The sequence below is a fragment of the Lepeophtheirus salmonis genome, chromosome 2, assembly GCF_016086655.4.
Source record: "Lepeophtheirus salmonis chromosome 2, UVic_Lsal_1.4, whole genome shotgun sequence".
NCBI lineage: Eukaryota > Metazoa > Arthropoda > Copepoda > Siphonostomatoida > Caligidae > Lepeophtheirus > Lepeophtheirus salmonis.
Window position 1 is genome coordinate 30,249,468 of NC_052132.2, and position 24,941 is coordinate 30,274,408.

At 29.2% G+C, this 24,941-nt stretch overlaps 1 protein-coding gene across 1 annotated transcript in view; it reads right to left on the reverse strand.

Moving 5' to 3' along the window:
* Positions 1-5,789: 5,789 nt before the first annotated feature.
* The window catches only part of LOC121113689 (FMRFamide receptor), a 30,491-nt gene continuing 11,339 nt past the window's right edge, over positions 5,790-24,941 (reverse strand). Inside the window, exons 3-4 of the mRNA XM_040707534.2 lie at positions 21,459-21,748; positions 5,790-7,269 (exon numbers count right to left, since the gene is read on the reverse strand). Of these exons, the coding sequence (XP_040563468.1) occupies positions 6,480-7,269; positions 21,459-21,748 (1,080 nt within the window). The 3' untranslated portion in view covers positions 5,790-6,479. The remainder of the gene's footprint in view (positions 7,270-21,458; positions 21,749-24,941) is intronic.

A 24,941-nucleotide genomic window follows, 5' to 3' on the forward strand; every position in this document is an offset into this window, starting at 1 on the left:
GGAAAAAATCTTAAATATTTTTCGATCTTTAAAGAGTATTAAACATATAGTAAGTAGAAACCTACAAGCTCATATAAACTGCAAAACACTTTTGTGCAATAAATTATTATTATGCAAAATTTTATTGGAAAAACCAAGGAGGAAAGGCTGTGTTCTTTTAAATGTTGTGAAATCGACACGCAACATCCTATTTATATGTCGCGTGAAATCACGAAAGCCTTAAGACATCTTGCATCTAAGATCCTTGCGAAACTAAAATTAATGGAAAGGGCATGGACCTATGGAAGGAGGAAGGGAGGCGGCCATAGCCAGAAATTTATTAGTTTTAATTCAAAAATCAATAATGATAAATAAAATGGATGGATGCACGAGGCCTTTGGAGTCGCTAAAATGTCACCTGGCTTTTTACCTAATAAAAACTGGATATTTTAATGATGGGATATGGTTCCTACTTGACAACCCAATTTACAAAGCTTCTTGAATAACCAATAATTCGGTTCAAAGAATTCCAAAAGAAGTACAGAATCATCCCAACGATGAAATGTGAGCGCCTCATTTTTTGTTTAAAGCTTTCTTATGTCCTATTAATTATTCATCATTTGTTTTTTTTTCTTTTGTTATATTTAAATATTTTTTATAAAAATGGCCAAAACATAGGAATGAAGAAAAAAAAATGTATATATATATTCTTACTTTCTTTATACCTATTACAGGAAACTTGGAAGAAGGGTTTTAATTCTACTACATTACATGTATACCATTAAATAATGTATTAAAATTTTGTTTTTGGGCCTGAAATTCAATGTGACAACTCTGGTTGATTTCTTTCCATAATATTTTTATTTGGTATCTACTTTTTTTTTTTTTACTGCATTTCAGAGGTCAGAACAAAAATTTCATTATTATGGGTATTTTAGCATACATTGTAATGCTGGGATAAGTGGCTAAAATCTACGTTCCTTTTCTAGTAGAGAGTTTTTCCAAATTTTCTTCCGATCACAGCCTTGGAATGATTTATAAACCTTTTAAAAATCATCAATGTATAGATGGTATTGATTAACTAATTGAAATAGTAAATAATATGTCTCCAAAATTTTCTGCAAAAACAAGGTAGAGTTAAATTGTTCAACAGGGAAAAAATTATATCTGAACACTTTAGTAAAATAAAAGGAATAAAAGAATATCACGTAATTATATTCTCCTCTGATCATCCTGGAATTGTAAAAATGATAGAGTGGTCCAACAGTAAAGGAAATAAATCTTTAAGGCTTTTAAAGTATTACATTTTATCTAAGAAATTAACAATTTTGATTCCTGAAGATTATTTATTTGAAGAAACTTTTTTACAGAAGAAAGAAAATAATATAAGGACTTATGGAGGACTCTTCAAGCCTTCTACCTACATCAATCTCGTCTACCTCAAGTCATCTTTCTACCCTATACTCTCCTTCAACCTTAAATCTGTTTCTTACCTCAAGCCTCCTCCTATATTTTAATTAACTTCCTTCCTCAAGTCCTCTTCCTACTTCATCATGATAAAGAGTTAAAGAAAGGTTCTTCAATTGTATTGTGTTGACAGTTATGTATAATTTATATTATACAGGAGTGCAAAAAAAAAAAAAAAACCTTCCGTCAAAAATTAAAATCTAATATAATGAATACAGAATAATCCAACATTGAAGACATCAAGGAATTTATGATTTCAGAAACATCCTCTCACTTGCTTCTATAACACTTATTATATGCTTAGAATTCAGGAATCCCTGTCCTCCTCATACTCCAAAGAGCAATTTGCGGGTTAAATCCTAACTCTATTTGATATTCCTCTGAATGATAATACAATTATATTTGTCAGAGGCTAGAGCAGAATTTGAAGTGAAGGGATTCAGAGGATTCATTGGGAATATTGACAGGCATTGGAAAAAGAGGGACTTTTGTATTATTATTTGTATTTCAAGTTGTGAGTTGAAGTATACAATAGTCAAAAGAGCTTTTCACTCTTTAATATTGACTAAAATGATATAAAGAGGATAAGTTCCTTCAATAAAAATTTCTACATTAGGTGTTTCATTGAAGATTAAGGAATCAAAAAATCTCTTCATTAATAAATCCTTGCATCAACTCGTGAAGATAAAATAGTTATGCTGTAAAAAATTATCGTCAAATAAAGTAAAAAATAGTTTGGGATGTTTTCCTTATCGTGATTTTTGTTCAATATTGTTTGTATGTTGATGCACCACATATGTTAAAAGAAAATTAAATCAAGGACACCATATGGTTATTTTATTATATTGTGACCGTAAATTTTTGCAATTTTTAAGTAGGCATTATGAGTCCTCTGTAAGGTTAATCAAAATGATTTATGAAAAGAAATGGCAGATTATAAGTTGAAGAATACAAATCCATCCCACAATTTGTTAAGAAAAAGTTCTTTGGACGTCATTTCTAGTTGACTCACCACATATTTCGTTTTATATATCCTTGTTTCTCTAAATCTACTCATTCTAAAATGAGAATACTCTTGCTCTATGTAGAAATGATCATATTTTGTCTCTACAAGAATATATATTTATTTTTTACTATGGTTTTTCTTAAATATATTTATTATTTTCTAAAATTATTTATAACTTAAAATATCATCATCCATAATAACCGGGTCAAATTGACCCATAGCAAAATCTTTGTACACAAGTCATTTTGAACAAAAATGGAATGTAGAAAAAAAAAACACTTTTAACTTTACCTAATGTTGAGGCCTATTTAGGAAAATTCAAACAATTTCAAGTCTAAAAAAGGTTAATACGATGTCTTTTTCGCCATTTAAAGTTGAAAAAAAGATCATTTTGATCCCTTAGACGAAGTTCAAGGGCTTAGTTATGTATTTATGCTATAAAACTTAAACAATAAAATATAAAATTATTGTGGTATCTTTACAAAAGTTAGAAATGGACCAGTCTACAGTATACTTGTAAGTATTAAAAAATATGTCAACCTCCCAATGCCAAACTACCATAAAAAATAAATTGCTGAATGATATTTATTCTTCTTTCTCAATGATATGGGATTTAAAAAAGGATAAAATGGACTGGGAACATATTCATTTTTATGTATTAAGATGAAATAAATTACATAAATAATTATATTCAATTAATACTCCGTCAGTGTACCCATATTAAGAAAAGCTTTAATAATATGAAATTTTAAAGTTATAAAGCTTATAAGGGAAATTCATTCAATTACGATATAAATATAAATACTATGTCGGCGAATCTCTTAAATATTAGAATATATAAGTTGAGTTTTTTTTTTTTAGAATACCCCTTTCAAGGATGAACATAGATTGAAATATATATGTAGATTATTGAAACTTTCAATTACACTATCGAACAAAATGAAGGTCTTGGAGAGCCTGTACGTTCAAGCCCACATTTAGTATCGTTATTTAAGCCGTAGAACAATAAAATGACCATTAAAACTTTTGAACTCGACAAGTTTGGCTTTTAAGGCATTTAAAAAAAAAAAAAAGAAGAAGATTTGACGGAATTACTATGATTCAGTGCCATATTTTGACAAGAAAGATGAAAAATAGATGAAAATCAAAGAGTATAAAAATTTGAGTCAAAGGTTTCAGCATTTGGTAAACGATTTTGTATTACTTTATCTTGATTAAAATTAATAAAAAATGTATATATCTACCAAAAAATGGAGTCAAATGAAGGACCTTAATTTGAAGCTAATAGCTTTTTAATTTTTTCTTCAAGTGCTTTATATCATAGATGAAGGTATAGAATAACATTGAATCTTTATAAAGGGTGCACTGTATAAAGGGATCCCATATTTATAATATATACTGACTTTCGATCTAAGAAATACCAATTTAGTTGTTTTAATGAAATATTGATTGCGTGTGCATGTAACATGAATTATGTGGCACTGTTTCTCTTCATTTTTGTAATTGCTCTCCTATGTTCATATAGTTCATTTTCCGTATATGCTAATATTTGAATAAAATATAAATGCTTGTAAGTAAAAAAACTATCGGAGGTCCTTTGTTTTTAGCCTAAGGGAAACACTTTGTAGTTTTTTGTTAGTGAGCAATTAAGAGACTAACGTACCAATCAGCCACGCCATTATATATATTCTTTTTTTTTTCATTCTTTAAGGCAGAACACATATGAATGAACCCTTTCTCTCATAAGTTAAAAATAGGAGAATTAGAAAATGTCTCCTTCCTTTTTTTGCAATATTTTGAGTATAAAATAGATTCTTTTTTTTTATACATATTTTTTGATAGTAGAGACTATTTTCTGAAGTGTTGCTCTTGCGCAACATTTTAAGAGAAAGGGCTGATATAACGGGGGGGGCATGCAAGAGCATCTTTTCAGCACTCTAGAATAAATATTTATTAGTAATTTTGACATATTAAGATTTCTCTACTCATTGTGAGTGAATATCTTTATTGTTTCGATCCTGGTATCTTATTCCCAAGGAAAGAGTCCACTCTAATTCTGCTTGAGGTATGGTAGTTTTCCTCAGATAAATTGTTCTCCTGTCGTATCCCGTGGAATTCGGAATCTGAATTCAAACATCTCTTTAGATGGATGATCAAGTTACAAAGTATCTCTCTATAATTGTCTCAATCTTCCTTATACGAGGCATGATGTTATGAAATTGGTATTGAAAAAAATATGGTGAAATGATTATAATGTTGACTATTTTCTAGAACACATCCATAAAAAATGGGAAATTGAAAAAAATCCTTGGAGATGCATTTTTTGTAAAATAAATAGTTTTAAATTATGGATTGATTATTTTTCTATAATATAAGCCATCATATTCCTCATCACTATGTAAGGGTGTCGTTTTTTATCCTTTTTTGGTAAAAAATGATTCTAAACGATAATAGTACTCAATTCCTATAATCCCAGATATTTCAGAATTCAGATGACTTAGAGAAAATCAGTTTCCCTTATTATTTGTTCTACATGTATGTGTGCATTTGACTTTAATACTCTACATCACAGTAATTAATATAACTTTAACTACTTGTAATAAAATTTAGGAAAGAGCTCTGATATTTATTTGATTCGATTTGGAGGTCCGTACTGATCATTTGAATATCCAAAGGTTTTCGTTGAGCTACAAAATTTTTATTTTTTCAGAATGAAAAATATGGATTATATTCTTATGTATCATTTGAGAAAAGGAACTTTAATAAAAAAAATTGAAATTCAACACTTTCAAACGACTATGAAGGGGCGTTAATGATCACAACATTTGTCAGTTTCTTCTTATTACCTGGTAAATAAATATAAGAAAAACACGCGTTCATAGTGGAAAAAGTGTTTGGCTGGCAATTTATACACTAGAAAATTCGGGCTGAAATTGAATTTCCTAATTTTCATAATAGTTATGTGTGAGTGTGTTCCTGAAAAACAGGGAGAAACACCAAGGATTTTAGGATGAGTTATTTTCTGCATTGTTAAGAAAAAATTATTCTTAGCCAACGCCTAATTACTCCGGGGTATACCAAGTACTATTTCTAGTAAATTAGGAGTATCAAAGACTGATCATATTAAAAAAAGTAAGGTATACACCTTTTTCCACAATTATTTTTATAATACAAATCCTTAAATTTCATGACAAAAAACGATTGGTAACCTTTCATTTTTATTCTATTAAACAATTACATGGATACATTTTAAAGAAAATATAATAAATGATATATATATTTATATAATTTAAACTTATATATATTTAAAGTATATATGTAGACAGATATTTGGTATTTGGGGACGATAACGATATATATATATATATTTATACATTTAAAATTTTAGAAAACAGTTCTAAGAGGACCAGTTTTTAAATTGACAATTTGGATTTTCAATTTTCAACCCTCCGTTACTGAACCTCCTTTTTATTTTGAATGCAGTAAGTAAAACAGGGTTTTAACGTTTACGCCTATGATACAACTAGTTTTATAACATGACACACAGCCGACATAGACTCATCATTTTCGACGAGGTTGTGTGTGATAAAAGGAATAACGGATCATTTTACATTTTTAGCAACGGGTATATCTCAAATAAAAAAAAGAAAATCAAAAAAGACTTATATATGGATAAATTGATTATATTTATCCAAATTTGGTTAAAAATTGCCTATTATACAAAATGTTATCATTTATAGAACAGACATTATCGCAATATCAAATAAATATATTTATATAATCTGGCTTCACGTCTTTGAAATATGGAATAAAAAAATACTTGTGATACAGTGTAGTCCAAATAGAACTATAAGGAAGAAATATAAAATTTGGGCTATATTTGATCCCTGAACTAAAGTTTAAAAACTTTTTTTTTTTTTTTACAGATTATATAAAGGAATTATTGTTTAACACAGGGATTTCCATCTCGGTACGTAAATAAGGACATGGATTTACATATGTGAATATTTGAATAACTACTTGGTTTTTAAATATGGAATGGAGTAAGCATAACTAGTTTGGCCCATCTTTTTTTTGCCGCCTTCCGAAACTGAATATTAAAAGCTCCATATATGATAATATTGACAGAACTGTTAACAACTAAAATAAAGTTTGACACACTCATCATGATTTCCACCCAGACAGAAATGGTGGGTAGTTGACGATCTGCACATTTCAATGCTGTCTTAAGAGTAAACATTTCATAGAAATTGAGTGTTATCCGAGGGATATGACAAATGAGGAACATGAAAACGATTGTCATGAAAAGCCTGGCCATTTTATCCTCAGTGGAGCGTCTACGAACATTGTTACTTATTGTGACAACACGAGATTGAACTGGTGTCCTGGAGGGTATGTTGTCTTGTTCCAAAAAGGGGGGAGAATGTGAGGGTCCTTGCTTACCAAAACAGGAGTGAGATACTACTTTAGCGTTTCGTTCTGGCCTTCGCAGTCGCTGCTCTCTCTCTTTGATGTCGCGATATATTTTCCCGTTAAAGTAGACCAGTAGGAGAACAGGTATGACCCCCAGAACAAAGAATTCACTGAGTGTAATATAAGTTGAATATGCAGGACTAAGGCGCATTTTTGTTACTCCGATTTTTAGCGTGGTTGAATTTCCTGGAATGGATATGACTCGTGTTTCAAAGAACTTTGGAAGATTAAACATAAAAGAAAATATAATGGCTGGAATTAAAAATTTCCACAGTCTTCTGTAGGTTGCTGAGCAGTCATTCATGGCTTGATTATAGTCCAAGGGATGATGAACTGATATATATCTGGAAATAAATGGAAAGATGTTAAATATATATAAATTTCCTATCATTTAAAGTTACGCACATAAAACAATATTTTTATGTTGGCTATAAATCAAGTTTAGAAGTGTGCTTATTTATAGTATTTTTTTACACATTCTTATTTCATAGAGTGTCGGTAAAATTCTTGTTCCGGTCTTTAAAATTTGAAAATACGTCTGTAGAATTAAATAAAAGTATACACATTTATTAAATTTGATTATAGAGTTTGAAATTATTTACATAAATAAAATTAAAACTGAATTAAATAGATTTCTTCCAAGTTCCTTTCTCCCATTACCCGGATAATGTAGTCCTTGAGTGCCCAAGATATTACAAATACATTTGAGTCTTAGGGGTGTGTGGAAGATATACACTCTAATGAATAAGTGAGGGTTAAATTTCAGGCTCTAGGAGCTCGTAATGGTGATAGTTTTTATCCATACAATTATCTAATATAAGTTGGTAGATTTGACAATTTTTGCTGTTACTTAATGTAAGATCAATTAACTTGAGTTTTAGTATAATTAAATTTCAAAAAAAATATACCTACATTATTATAATAATCACCTTACGTAAATAGTATTTGTTTCATCAACGTAATAAACGAATAATAATTACACTAAACTATGGTTATGGTTTTGTTGCACACACCCTTGTGGTGTGAAATATTCATGTCGAAGTGGTTATTTAACAGTTTATAAACATCTGCTCGAAAGAAAATGAATGATCCATCTATTAATTAAGTTAGATAAGCCATTAATTAAGACTCTTTCATCTAAATCAAATATAGCTTTAATTATGAAAGAAATAAGAAATCAAATTTGAATAATCTAAAAAAAGTAGTTGTGTAGACTCGTATATGGCTTTTTATAAATAAGTAATTGATATTTAACTTTATAAAGGTTAAAAGGGGAATTACATATTATGGGTGATATATAATTCAATCAGGTTCATTTTTTCAAGTTCGGGAGACCAGTTGTAATAATTATTTTCCTTCACATATAAACAATACATCCACACAAAAAAAAATCCCTTAAGTCTGGTAGGCATTTATTCTAGATATTGGAGAAAAACTGATTTTCAGGGTTGATAGTATACTTTTGTAAAAATGCAGTTAGTTTTTGATTGTTTTTGCAATAGTTTATGTGATATGAATGTATCATACTTTTGACATCAGTAGATATCAATTTATCGAAATTCAAGATTGTCTGATTTCTGAAATATTTCAGATATTCTAACACTATGTACACAGAGGTCAGTTGAAACAAGTTTTGCGATTTCCCACTTGTTACATTAAAATTTTTACGATCTATAATACTCGTCAATGATCTATAGTGAAAATTTTATTATATAAATATATCTTAGTCACTCAGTTGCTCCTAGAGATTGATATATCGAGGTTTAAAGGATAAATACATACAAAATACAAAGTTAATAGAAACACAGGTTATACCATCATGTAATCGGGCTTGAAAATTTTCAATTTGATGTATCGTATTTAATACAGGGCAAGGCAGACAGATTTTGAGAAAACACACAACCACTCATACTCTATGACGTCAATATGAAAAAGTATGGTTGAAGTTAAACATCAGAAATACAAGCATTATAGTATTACCTTGTATTTATATTAACCGTGGCAAAATATACAAATAGTGTTATTGCCTATTCATTAAGGTGTTTCTTATATTTTATTCTATTGAAACGTCTGGGTCGCCGGATCAAAATCCGTTCCTATTGATAAAAAAATACACTCGGGATAGTTTTAATGAAATGGAAAGATATTTAGAGGTAGCTCAACACCATCAAAGTTTTGAAAATTGACAATTTTTTCAGAAAAAGTTGTATCTTCTTCAATTATCATGAAAACAGTTCAATATACAGGTTTTATATTATGTAATTTTTTGAAAATATTTGAATTTACTATAAGCTATTATGTTTTATATGGGTAAAAATTAATTTGAATTTTAATGAAAATTAGTAAGAGAGAATAACGTATTGCGCACCATGTTTTAATATTTCTTCTTTTTTTTCCTACAAAAATTTCATGACATAATTCCATTTGGTTGAATTGTTGGGGTTTTAGAGTGGCAATCATTTTTTTAATTTAATTTTATTAAGAAGAATACCATTGGTAAAGTGAATATTATATAATGGTCTTTTATTTTGATAATTAAAAAAAGAGAAAAAAAATACTCAATTGTCCTTAATAATAGTTTATTTTGCTTTGTGTGATATATATTTTATTAGTTTTTAACTTTATTAACATAAGATAATTTATGTATATCATGAAAATAATAGTTTCTACTATATAAAACATTACTATAAAATATGCATAGTAATTAATTATTATCCTTTTTTCTGAGTAATGTGTCTAATATACTAAAGTATTCTAGATTAAGATTATTCTTTGAGTATGGAAACATCTTTCGATGCTCTTCAACAACTTATAATAAAAATTGAAGCTACGACTTGTCAGTTGTTAATCAGCCACTGTATTCTTTAATATGCGCCACTCGTCGTTCTGCTTGGTCATTGACAACTTGAAGCGCATAAATTACTTCAAGGGATTTCTTATATCATCGTTACTTGGCACAATTTTCGATCAACTTTTAGACTCTTATAGAAATTTCAGCATCTCAATTATTATTTTTTGGTATTTTTTTGTAAGAAAGTCTTCTAAATATTTAAGAAAAAAAAATTTCGTTCAATTTTGTTCTTGTTTTTTTTTTTCATATTTTTCATTTCAAATAATATTTCCTTCTTCGTTGCAAAACTCACTTGACCATCAAATAGAGCCAAACCAATAAGCTTTTCACCTAAATACCATAAATGGTTTGACATTTTTTCAAATGTTGTTTTTGAAATTAGAATCATGATTCTGGAATAATTATTTAGTGATTTAATCAAAGTCAAATCATGAAATGGAGCATCTGAGGCTGTAGAATCCATGATTTCAAATATATATTTGTAAAATAAAGATATAAATATTCCACAACCCTTGTTCCTCTTTAGAAGTTGATTTAAATTGTGACTTAATCCACCAAATATTTAAACAACACAATACTTCACAATACGGACAAAAAAATACGTTGTGTATTGGACCAGGAGACATAATTTTAAATTCCACGTTTTGGAGTACTACCAAGAATTATTATTGCAAGCTCCAAAAAACTTTTATAATCATCTCTTAGAAGACTCTGTTGAAGATGATCCTTGGCAAACGTGATAATTTATTCACATATATCTTCAGTGTCACATTTTATCTCACTATTTACATTTCCAGACTAATAATTAGATTTTGTCTATCATTTGCTAGACTTTTTGGAATTTGTTCTACCTCGGGATAAGTGGTGTATGTGTAAAAAACTGGGATAATAATTAAATCCATAATATTTGCTAACAATTATAGATAATATATAAAATACGAGTATAGTTTCATGCCAACTGGATTTAAATTGTAAACAAAAGTACACAGATGTACATATAAGAAATTATGCTTCATTGAGGGCACTTTGTTATTTAATACACCTTTGAAGTACCTATAAATGGGACTAATGTAATATTTCAAATTTCTTATATCTTAAATTAAACTCCAATCCTAATCTTAGGTTGGAGACTTTTACTTATAGCTCACACTTATTTGTAAGAACTGGCTCATTTGGGCAAACCTAATTTTTATTTTTATATCTTAATAAATATTTAACCGGAGATTAAACTCAACTCAATTTTTGTTTAATATCTTTAAGCTTCAATACAAAATAGAAACTTTGCGTTAGTTTATTTAAGCCCCAATGACGCTAAGTATAAGGATTACACTTTGGGGGGCTTGACATTGAGTAGTGATCACTGTTAGGATAGAGCTGTGTATTAACTTCATTGACATTTAATAAATAGTATTCAATTTTATTTTTATAGCTAACACGAATTTTCTTATACTTAATTTCTAAAATTAACGCACTTTTTCTGCCAGAATGCTTCATTTATGAATTCTTATAAGACTCTTTCTATTTACAACCACCTTCTTACCCTTCCTACCCCAGCTGATAGTACGCCGGGCTGAAATTTTGGCTCGTTACTTATTACCAATACAATTAAAACAAAGAATCATGTTTTGCAGAAGGAAAATGGTAAAAATGTAAAAACATTGCACGCAATAAGTTATATAAGTACTAGTTATTTCTTCAACTATTTTGCAATGTAATTCATATTATTAATATTTTTTCTTAGAATAGCATAAATATTTCTTTGAGTAAATTACATCATCTTAAAAAAATTATACAGTACAAAAAGCTGTATTGTGAACAGCTTTTCACGATAATCGGGTACGAAGTCCATTTTTGGGGAAAATTTGCAATTTTCAAAACTTTAAGGCCTTCAGGATGTAAATATTTTTAAATTTCGCTGAAATTCTGCCGATTGTATTTGTTTATCAATAGGAACGGATTTTGTATCTATGTACACAAAAATTTGCTAATATACTATTCAAAATTGGATTTAACAGAGCTTTATAGATTTGTTACGATTTAACTAATGTTTTAATTAGACGATTAAAATTTACTTTTAAATATAATGATCCTATATTTGCATCGTTTTTCAATGGTCATTTGTCTCTTTACTAATAAAAACATTGTAGCGATATTTATCTTCCCTAAATCAATCTTTTGGGTAAATAAATTGGTCTGAAATTTTGCAAGTAAGTACTTATCTGTCACTTTGACAACGGAATTGAATAAAACTTGCTATTTTTTAGTAATATACACTTAAAATATAAATATATATTTGTTTTTGACTAAAAAAAACCAATGGAACTACAAATTTTATTAATTTTGCCCTCCCCTCTCTTTTGTGGATCCAAACAACCCCAAAAAGGCTGTTAGTGGCCAAAAAAAATTGTACTAAAAATTCATAAAATTATGAAAATATAATATTTATTCTTCATATTCTTTTAACCCTTCTTCATTGAAATGGGATATTATTCACCCTCGATTTATAAAAATGGTTCATATTTCTGTGAATCTACATTTTACACCAATACTTTTCAGTATACTCCAAAAAAAATTAATCTGAAAGATATGGTATTCATTATTTATCTTGAAACTACTTTTTCTAGTATACATTTGTATATTTAGACATTTTAATTGAGTTTAAGAGAATTTAATGAACTGTTTTGCTTTATAGTCGTACCCTTGATTCTCTTTTTAATTCCTTAGATTCTTCTTTTTTTTAATGTAAGGACTGAGGCGTACAATGATTAATTATTATATTATAGTATTGTAGCTATAATTTTATACAAAACACACAATTGCATCAAGGAATGATGGTTACTATTTTGAAGTTATTGAATACTTCATGGAAATTTTGGTCAAAAATAAAAGCTTAATGTTGTATTATAAGAATAACAAATTATATCTTGTTAAAAACCCCAAATTCATGTCGTCTAAATTATTTTAAATGAAGGATTTATTTTTCTTGATGTGATTTACCAATACAAGTTTTTTTAGAAGTGTAAAGTATATTTACGAGTACAATAAGGATACCGAAAGGTAAACAAATGAAACGAAATGTAATTGACGTTATTATTATAATCGTTCAGTTTTTAATCATGTAATTCAAAAACGTGTATTTATTAAGGTTTATATTTTAATTAGCCACTTCACTGGTCGGGTTATAAAAAAGATGTTCCCTATTAAAAGCTTAATTAATTAATCTTGAAATATCCGAGCAAGTTCGGAGTCTCCCACTAGTTGTACAGGCTAGAAATGGGATTCCGAATATCAATTTTGTCACAATATGAAAATTAATACATTTTTATGCTGTATTTATCATTTGTATTTGTATTTATAAGTGAAAATGATGTTTATTCTCATTAATACATAAATCATACTTCTTTTTATAAGATTAATATACAGGGTAGGACAGAATAAGCTGGACTATTAATTGTTATTTATTTTTTGATTAGTATGAAAAAGTTTAGTGATTATTTTTTTATATTCTGTTTTTATGTCCTTCTTGCATAAGTGGCCTATACTAATCCTTAAGTCATTTCATCATCATGAGGGAGCAGCACGCAAAAATACAGCGTATATCAGATGCTAGATGCTGGAGTTGATGTGATGAAGATAACGGTTATTGTTAAATGTTGTAGGAGGCTGGCTTTTAAGTTGATCAAGATGAAAAAAAAAAAAAAAAATTAGACACCTCAAGGATATCAGAAAGTGGAAGAGATAATTTAAAGAGGCAAACGAAGTTCTTGTTAAGTTTGGATAAGAATATAAAGAGGATCCCACTAAGTCGATGAATCGCCTTACAAAGGATTTCCCTGTGGCTCCTAGGCCATCAGAAGAGCTATAAAGCACAAATTAGGATTAGTTTCTTTCACAAGAACCAGATTCTACCTTCTGATAGAGGGCATGAAAGCCAGGAGGCTCGAGAGGTGCAAGAAAATCCTAATATGGATCAAAACAAATGGGTCAATTGTGAAAAATCTTCTAGGACAAGAAAATTTTCATAGTTGATCAATTCAAAAACCGTTGGCTTGTGGAAAACAAAATATCAAACAAACGTCCTCGGCGTTGTGGCCTTTGACGAAAAGAAAATGTATCCGTTCTTTTTCAAGACTGGACATAAAATCGGCCAGGAGCCCTACTATAAGGTGCTTAGGTGTACCCTCTTGCCTTGGCTAAAAGACCAACTACCCGGAGGGTAACTACATATTGACTTAGAACTGCAGTATTGAGTTTGTTTATATAATCTAACGGAATTGATGAAATATCTTTTCGTTTGCTAAATATATTTGTTGTAAAAAGTCTCTTTAAAAGTAACAATAATTCAACTTAAGAGCCATCTAGCGAGTAGAAAGTAATGTGCATTTATGTACGATATAAGTAATTTTTTATCAAAGAAATCACAATATAATCATTTATATGACTTGAGTAGATTGTAATGTTCCTTTTTTGGTCATTATTTAATCAGTTGTCGTGGTGTTAGTAATCAGCATTTTCGCCTATATCTAGTGTGTAAATTGTTTTATAATTCATTATGAAATAAAGATATATGAATTAAAAACAATACTACAAACAGATTTATTATATGGCTGGGAGAAGAAGAAAAAATAAAAATAATGATTTAATAATGTACCAATAATTACAAAAGGAATAGTTAATGAGTTGTAATATTATCTGGTGGAGCACACGCTCCAATCACCTAACCTGTTTTGGTGAAAACAAGATGAGAAATTTCTGTTGTTGAAATCATTTTAGATTTGTACAATTATTAAGGTATAATAGTTGTCAAAGTTGTAATTTTATATCTACATCACGTGGCAACTTTTCCATATAAGATAATATTTAAAATCACAAAAAATGAAGAATAGACTGACTGAATGCATACAATTCAAAATCAACGAAGAACAAGGCTGGCTAAAAAATTCATTAATCAAGGGTTGATAAATGAAAAGTCAATTATATTGATATAATTTTCTCTTTTTATTCTTTTCCCAGCTATATAATTAATTTGATCCAGATACAACAATAAGTTGGAACCAATAATAATATAAAAACATACAAAACTCGAGGTCAAACTACAAGCAGCAAAAATGTATTCGTCAAAATAACCAGCAGCAAAATTACATCGAATCAAAACACTATTCGGTTGAAACGATTTAAAATCCCGGTTTGTATATTGAAATCCGAACATTTACTAATTCAACAATTAATGGAGGTTGATTGATGGAAATTAATTTATATTTAGATGTATTAATAATATATTTACAAAACAAAACAAACCAGAGTTATCTTGCTTAAGTACAAGTCGGAACACTGACACTTTAACGTGATTGGTCAATTTTGCACTCTAAGAAGTGGGGCGTCTCCAGGGCCCCGTCTTCCCCGTCAGCAAATCTGAAACATTAGAGCTCTGTAAAAATGGACAAACTGGACCCAGAAGAGTTTAAAAACCAGCATTGACCAATCTCCTCATGTATGTGAGGCCCCAAGCAAGATATCTTGGAGTTCCAAACCAGACTGTTAAAAGAGCCATCAAAACAGTTATATGGGTGGAGGCACCACTTTTGACGCAGCTAATGGAATAACACAATATTTTCCATTGCTTGTGAACTCTTTTTTGATACATTTGTTCCAAATTTTTTAAACATGCACATATTCATACGATTTTCAACACCCAGAATTGGTGTAATTTTTATCTATATGTCATTGCTTTATATAAAAAGTGAGATTTGTGTTTAATTTCTTTATTTTACAGTTGCTCGCATCCAATTTAATGAATGTCAACCTGTTCTCTTCTAAATATTTTTCTTATTTTAAGGATTACCACGTTTATTCTGTGATTTCTTGTACTTTTACATACCGGAAGGTAATATTTTCTACAATTCTACATATATATATAAATAATAGAATTTCCAACTAATAACTTTTTCTCTTTTTTTTTTTTAACAATTGGATTACTTAGATGTAACCTTTAAATATGCACAAAAAAGGAGAGGAAGAAGGCATTGGGTATACAATATCTAAACATGTGTTCCTAGTACATTTGATCTTCTTTGGACTTTGAATTGTCAATGCAGGAAATATCCCTTTTATTTCCCCTTCTTTGATGTTTCAATAAACTTTAATGGTGATAAAGTTGAACATTCTTCATCTAAGGAGAAATATAATTCGTATATTTATTGTTTTACTCTGTGTATTGCAAAGTTTTACCTTTATACTGTTTGAGTTAAGAGAGAAAGGCCTTTTTTTTGCTGCATAAATAGTTCTCATACTTTTGAATAATTATTATTTTATGAAGAGGAGAAAATTGAATCAAAATGCACATGTTTTATGAGTAGTGTAGCGTGTACTTGAGTCTAACCGAACTGAGTTGAATCGATAACTTTGAAAATTGAAAAAATAGCAGAAAAAAATAAGTAGTTACGTAAACCATAGCTAAATGAATATATACAGTGACAACAATTTTATTAAGGTATTTGTTGTAAGTATCAGTAGGGATGTAAACGTTGTTTATTTTTTATCTGGCCCGTAATTTTTTATTTTCTTTTTTTCAATTGGTAATCTGAAGCATACATTTTCTTTTCCTCAACTATTGTCTTAGCTATTTTTCTCCTGAATAGTGAATTTATTATCCTACTACATTAAATTATATGCAAAACCTGATTAAAATTTTTGTGTTTACCCATAAAAGATGGGGAGTATACTTGAAGATCTGTTGCGGAGTTATAACTGTCAATCCGTGTTGGATTCAGTGTAGAATTGAGGATCGACATCAGTGTAAGTCAGGCCATTGTCCTACTTTATTTCGCTCTCCCACTCATCCATTGCCACAGCTAATTGTAGCTGATCTAAGGAGACATCATGAATTGTTAAATTGATCTCTTCGAAAATATACTTCAAATCATCAGGGTTATCATGTTGAATTGTAGGTATTTTTCTTTTAACATGCCCAAAATACAAATCATTTTTATTATTACTCATATATGTCATATTCCAAGAGAGTATAAGGACAAGGAGTACTGTTTAAAATGAATTTAATATTGTCTGCGTTTAATTTAACTCACATAAAAAAAAAGAAGGAAGTACTTTTCATAAAATTGAATAAAATGGTTGTGACTCTCTATAAGGTTTATCAACCAGCCAAAGTACTCCCTTGCTCATCAAATAATATTATTTTTATTTTATCAAGCTGTTATTTTTATTTTTATCAAGCTGTTATTATTATTTTTATAAATCTGTTATTATTATTTTTTATTCTTGAGTATTGAATAAGTATACGGAGAGGAGTAACAAGGATTTAGTCGATAGTGATCTTATATACAATTATTAGACCAAAATGTGTCTGTTCCTTAAAGTCTAAAATACCTGGGTAATGGCAGGAACTACCTATAGTGTTGTCATAAAATAAAGTTTACTCCATGAGACGAGCTTTTATGATTCATGACCAGACTTCAAACATTTTGTAACCAATACATTCATCATCGGTAAAATAAATAAATTTTGAATTCAACAACTTCTCTAATTAAGTTTTATTTTTGTATTAGATATTTTTCATCCTGTGTAGGCTGGAATCATTTCCTTATTTGACGACAGTTGAAATATAATTGTTATATATACTTCTATAAATGTCATTTTGTTCCAGTTGTTTTATTTTTAACTTTTGTTCCAGACAATTAACTATTACAGACATGTTTGTAGGTTTGGACTACTGATTCATTCTCCAAATAAAATAAATGACTTTAATCATCTCAAAACTTGTCTTGAATATTGATAGGCAGGGTATTATTTATCTTCTACTTAATGTGTACGGAAATACAGGTTTTTTGTTTCGTTAGTATATATTTTTTTTAATTAATAGCCAAATAAACTACTCATATAACCACATACACACCTTAAAACAAGTAACTCCAGTTGGTATTTTTTGTTTTTTGTCTTTAAATTGTTGATTTACCTACATTTAAATATAAATTAATTGTATCAATATATAGGTTCGTATACAGAGTGCAGATGATCAACTCTTGCTATTTTTAAATCTATATATCTCAAGAAAGATATTATAATAAATAGTTTTGGAATGTTTTAAATTTCCTATACATATGTTGTCTGCTGGTCTCTAAGTAGTTTATAGATGTTTTGACAATCATGGAAACAATTTACGAAAACTGATGTTAGTTTAAATGCACACAAGAAGATCTACCCTAGTTATGCACAGTCTCTAACTATCCTCTCCATGTAATTGCATTAGCAGAAATGACGGCTTCAATACGCCCATAAAATCGGCAGCCAGCGTGCTTTAGCATAGCCCTGTTTAAGGACATGAATGATTATTTTATGGTGTTCATGGGGGCAACATGATAAGTCTAAATTGAATTACATGTGCTCCCTTACTCTCCACATCTAAAAACTATTATGTTATTTGCGATTCAGATTCTTATTTATTACAGGTATTTAACTACTACTTTTTGAAGTTATTAAAAAAAATAGCCCCCCAAAAAAAAAAAAAAAAAAAAAAATTAAGGAATTTTGGTTATTAACCAGAAAAATGAATATTTAAAACTTTTTTCCCTATAGATATAATTTTTCCATTTTTTTCCAGAAATTTAATTTTCCCTGAAGAACTATGTAATTTTTAATTTTTCTTCGAAAAATTTTATATTTCGATGGTTTTTTTTCAAAAAAAATTTATATCAACAATTTAATTTTCCTAATTTTTTGAGGACAGCTGTGAATTTTTGAATATTTTTCCCCAAAAAAATATTTTTTTGAGAGTTACTTTAGATTTTTGAATATTTTTTTAGGAACAAATTTGGATATTGAAATTTTTTTTCAAAAAATTTAATTTCTTCTGAATAATTGTGAATTTTTAAAAAAAAATTAACTTTTTATGAACTACTATAGATTTTTGAGAAAAAAAAAAAAAATTATTTTTGAGAATAACCAAGGGTTTTTGAATTTTATTTAAAAGAGTTCATTTTTTGTGAATAATTTTGGATTTAAAAAAAATATATATATGTATATATGTGAAAATATATATTTGAAATCTGTATTAAAAAAATGTAATATCAAACCACCATACATTATCACACCCTACACGTCAACCTCATGAAAGCCATTCAAGAAGAATTAAATAACTCAGACATGGCTTTGAAGGAAATTTTGTGAAAGAATTAAGGCTATAATTTCCGCTAATGACAATTACACTGAATAGAATAGCTAATTTACACCACATCTACCATATGTTCCTTGTTTCCAATTTGAATTTATAAAATTGACTGATTTATTTGAGTTAAATCGGCGACATTTGAGAATCTGCAGCACCCTATAAAAATAATTCAGTTCATTGATCCAAAAAAGAAAATCTTTATTTTTAATAGTTAATGAAACGGTTCATTATTCATCATTCGTTTTCCAATCGTTTCAATTGATTGATTTTACAAAAATTTTGCAATCCATTATTGCAAAAAATGACCATTAAAGTATATACATTTTATTATATGCGCCAAAACTAGAAAAAAGTTATACAAAAAATAAAGAAAACATTATTTGTGGGGTTTCTTCTTCTAATGAATGAGATAATTTTTGTCGAATACTTGAAATATGATCACATATAACTGAAAAAAATAGTATTACTAATTATCAATGTATTGCATTTGTTTAGAATTCATGAAGAGAATACCAATTATTTTGCAGAGTACACGCGTTATTATATATTTATTAATGACGTTAGAAGTAGATAATGTTTACAACCTACATAATAATTGATTATAAATATTTACTATTAAAATTTGAAGTCAATTTTTCATTTTAGGAGGGGTTAAAGCTCATTTTATCCTGTTGATCACTATTAATTACTGTTATGTATTTAATATCTCCTTACATGTTTTTATTTTCTTGTATATTCGTCTATGTATTATAAGTACTGTGTTTTACGTATTATAAATAAGTTTGTGTCTCTCCCTCGTCAAGACGCAACATTGGCGACGAGGATGGGATCCGGATCACGTGACCTCCTTGCTGTGGGATTATCGGCGAAGCTAGCCCTTTTGGAGTTGGGTAGCCCTTTTTCGTCGATAGGGAGAACGCTCGTTCGTTTGCGGAAGGCGGAGCAATATGGACTATGCCTATGTTTGGGCCTCGTGGAGGAAGGAAGAGAACCTTAGTCACTTTCAAGAAGTGAAGTGTGTGTCCGGGTCAGGGACCACATAATTAAAAACATGTAAGGAGATATTAAATACATAACAATTACATTAATGGGATGATAAATTTATGTAGAATTATATGATATACTTATGATGTAATAAATATGATTATTCAAACCTTATTCGAAATTACGTTTAAATTCTACCCCTTGGTCTAAAAGAGAATTTAAACGGTACTACAAGATAAGATATTACATGTTTTAATAATAAATAAGACGCCAAGTCCCAGCCATTACACGTAGATTATGTTGTTATTTTTTAGTTAAAGCTTTCAAATTTTCATGATGCTCAGTTCTTTAGTTTGTGAGTTATTTTGCTCGGTGTGAGGCCACATTTGTTATTTCCAAAGCAATGGAAATAAATTCAATTGTACATTGCTTTTTTGAAGAAAATAAAACCGTTTAAGCTTAGCAATGACTGGAAAATTATTAGATGTACTCCGCTCTATGAAACGAATAATAGAAAAATAATGGTAATAATTTAAAAACAGCCAATTTTTATTTTCTTTGTTACACCCGGGACTTATCAGCCCGCGTGTTACTTCATTTCTAATGATTTGAGCCAAGAGATCAAACATACTTTAAATTGCTACTTTAATTGAGGTATTTGACTGAATTTAAAATAAAATAGATAGTGGAGTACAAACTGAGAATTAAATTCATTTAAGTGCCACCAAATATGTGTGGTGATAATATAAAAGCAAGCTGGGATTTTTTTTTTTTGAAAAAAACAGAGAAAAACGTAGGTTAAGTTTTTTACTTTAATGAAAAACTAAAGAGTCAAATACAATATTAAACCACTAAAAAGCTGTCCAACATGTTATTAACAGTATATATATTTGTTTCAATTTTCACATGAACATATTATATACTAGCTCAGTCAACTTGATTCTGCGGTATTTGAACTTTAAATCAAATTTTGATATCATCAATATAATCAATTTTAGTTTGTAAGTCTTTTTCTCAACTATGTATATCACCCTTTCCTATTGTCAATATTCCTGCAACGTGAATACTTATACATTATTATTCAAAATAATTTTCACGTCATGACGTTATAGTATCTTGTATGATCAGTGCTACCAAATAACCGATTTTTATCAGGTTCAGTGAACCATGTAAACCGTGACTCCTAAAGACTTAATCACTTTTTTAAATTAATTTGAACTATAGTACTTATATCAAAAGGATATGTTTGTCGTACGGTTGCAATATTGAGAAAAAGTATCCCTGCTTGCTTTTATGTTATCACCGCACATATGTGCTTTTAACATATCAATAATTTAAAAATATATAAACTTATTTTTTTTTAAAAAAACCTTTTTTGATAATAACAACTGGATAATAAATAGGTGCATAAAGTTAGTTTTTTTTTTTTTTCAGGGTGTTTTTGTCAAAGCTAATTTTGAGCAAACTTTTTATATTCATATAAAAAATGCAAAAAAACTCTGATGAGTTATTCTTACCTTTCGAAGGAAATAGAGATTATAAGAAATACGGAGCCTGTCAATGATATCATTTGACTTGGATATATGAAGTGAGGATACAACTGTAAATGGACGTTGGAAACGATACCAAAGGATTTGCGTAGGGCTTCCAGGAAGGAAACAAAGACATAGATGGAGTCAAAAATGGATAAACCAATGAGTAATAAATTAAATGAGTTTCTCAAGTCAGGATGTGAAAGTACAATAATGGAAAGGATGTTTCCAATAGCTCCAATTATTGCCACAAGTGAGAGACTCACACCCTCTACCTGAAATGTATTTAATGAATATGGTTAAAAATGTATGCTAAAATTATTATTCTACATTGTTGTCATTGTCAAGGCTACTTTTAGAGGGGACAGAAGAAAAATTTGCATTAAGTCCTGTTCTTGGTAGAAAGCTTATATCTTTTATATAAAAAGTTCACATGGAAAAAAAGGATAGAAAAAAAGACGTATATACTCGTTCAAACCAAAACTGTCCACGTTATTATTTATACAATTTTCATTCTTAAATAAACTCATAGATTGATCCTCTTTTTTTTTAAATCTATGTATGTTTTGTACATGACACGTCATATCTATTTAATCATAAAACCGGTCACATTAACTAGTGTAATAAGTAGTGATGTCCAAATAATGCATAAAAATGAAGCTAAGCATGCAAATAAAAATGCAGAAAGAAGCCAAAAATTCAAATAAATCTAGTAAAATAGAATGTATTCTGGTAAAAAACAAAAAAATAATTAAAATTTATCAATCAAGCAGCCCCTTGTTCATTGAATTATCATCTGCTACATCGTCTTTTTAGAGTACTTCTCCAAGAAGTCTTTGCACTTCCTGTTGTTGATATTGGCAAGGGGGATATTAGTAAAGCCCCTCAACAAGGTCAGTATCGACGGCACCATTGCTGAGGATGACGTTGAGTACCTTTTTTATAGCTTTGTCTCTACATTGTTTATTTGCCTGGTGCAATGTCCATGCTGTTCAAGGACACAATTGATGTTGGTGTTAGCGCTAAAGTTACAAAGCTTGCATAGCAAATACTTTGTTTCAGGCCAGAGGTTGCAAAATCAAAGTCCTTAGGGACACACACATATTCAGAAAGATGGTTACGATTTATCGCTATCACTTCAGCCTTTTTCTTCCCTTCTATTTCCTCCACGTTCTCCACAAGTTCCATTCTCACGCATATAAGTCCAAATCTTGGTTCCACCGAGCTTTTTAATGAGCACTGAGGGATTCACTATCTTAGGCATAGTCAATTTAAAAAGATGGTCTTTCCCTTCGAATGAATGTAAATATTTAAAAAAAAAAAATCTAATGAATGTCCGTTTATATTTATAGAGAAAAAACGGACTCTAAAAAGTCTAAATATATTTTTAATATCCAAGTACTTTTCCTTTTATAATTTATAACGCTAATGGATTCCTCCTTTCCTTTTCTGCTTTTCCTCCTTTAATACTCGAACCTAATCCTCGTTTTGATCTAATAACTGAATATTTTTTGGTCTAAAAATGGTTGTAAAAATGCGTGTAGAAAATGCAAATAAATCTTATTGGTATAATTTGGACTAGTAATATAATATCAGTAGCTGTTTTAAATTAATTTTCATCTAACAATATAATTTATTAGTTATACTTACCTATAAATTGTGGATATTAAAACTTTATATTTTGCCATAAAATACTAATTCATTTTGATTGGTTAGTTTTCATTTTTTTTTTTGCTAATGGAACCCTAATTTATTATACTTTACACCAACTCTTTTGACAACAATTGAAATACATTTCTCAAAATTGAATGATCCTACTTGAAATATAAGCACATATTTTAAATTTACATAAAGTTTTGCAAATAATAAACTTATTTTTATGCGGATTACTGTCTTTTTTTTCAGCTAAAAAGTTTGCTCAAATCTATAAATAGCCTTAAAATACTACTAAATAAATCAAATAAAAAATTATAAAAAACCAGAGTTCAATCACAGATTTGTAATCTGTGCGTTTATTAATATTAAAATTGACTGCAATGCATTAAAGATTTTTGATAAAGTTAAAATTTATTGACTTGTGTTATTTTTTGTAATTTTTAAAATTAAAAACATCACAACATAATTTTATCTTAATCAAATTGTGTATTCTTTTATATAATTATTTTACTTGCTCACTATGTGTTCCGAATGAAAATATAAATCTTTAACAACAATTAAATAAAAGGCAAAGTATACTTTGAGTCCTTTAAGTATAAAGATGAAAAATATTAGTAAAATATTTTTTCTTTTCTTTCAACTCTTTAAATCTTCTTGTCAAATAATTCAAATTAATTTCATCTTACTTATTTGCAACAGCTCCAATTATCTCGTCCAAACCTCCTCCACCAGGGCCGCTACACGGAATAAAGGGAATCCTTGTGTGAATTAATTGCTTTTCTGGTTTATTCTTCATAACTGGTAGATCTGGATCATAAGTTACGTCATAGTACATGGCAATCTCAAATAAATATTACTCGACTTTTAGTTAAGGAGGTAGAACGATACCGTTTTTTCACCTTCAGTCAGCCATGATATCGGGTTTGTTTTTAAGTCGTACAGGGGAGGGTATATTTGTATTGGATCGAGTTAAAAAGTACTTAGTAGACGTACAGGGGCTAGTAATTTTTGGGAGCCCTGTCTGTGCATTGCATAATTCTCTTGACGACAAATTACATTTCTATAAGACTGCTTGCTCATAATTTACTCAACCACCATTAATAAAATATGTATGCATATGTAGTTTTAATATATTATTTAGATCAAATGTACCGTTCCACTAGGAAAAATTATTACAAGTTATTTTCAAAGCTGACACATAAATTGTATTAGTTTGAACAAAAAGTAATTTCGAATTTTTCCTTTATTTCAATGTTTTTAAAATGTTTAACAATAATCTGCTTTCAGCCAAGAATGCCCAATTCTGCTCTTTAACTTGTTGCCAACAAGAATCCAACTTCCTAATGCCCTTCTTGTAGAATCCCTTCTCCCTATGGGCAAATACTTCGGACAAACAACTTTGACAGAGCTCTATTGAAGCCAAATTTGTATTCCCCAAACGTGTTGGCCATGGATAGGAACAGGAAATAGTCACATGGTTTCCAGTCCAGACTGTAGGGTGGATGCACACTAACTTCCTCTCTGAGATCTCGGAGCTTCAGGTGCGTCATCAAAAATCTGGGCGGCCTGGTATTGTGTTGATGAATCACGATTCCTCTCCTATTCGAATTTATTTTCATATCAATCCTACTACATATGGTTGAAATTGGTTTTATGATCGATGTTCAGCTCCTGGGTGATGCCACGATTCCAAACATGACTGTTTATCACAATATTTCTCATGATTTTATAGAAATTTTCAACGCACAGGTCTGCCAGTGCATGGTTCATCATTCACCTCAACTAATTCAGAATGAAATCGCTCGAACCACT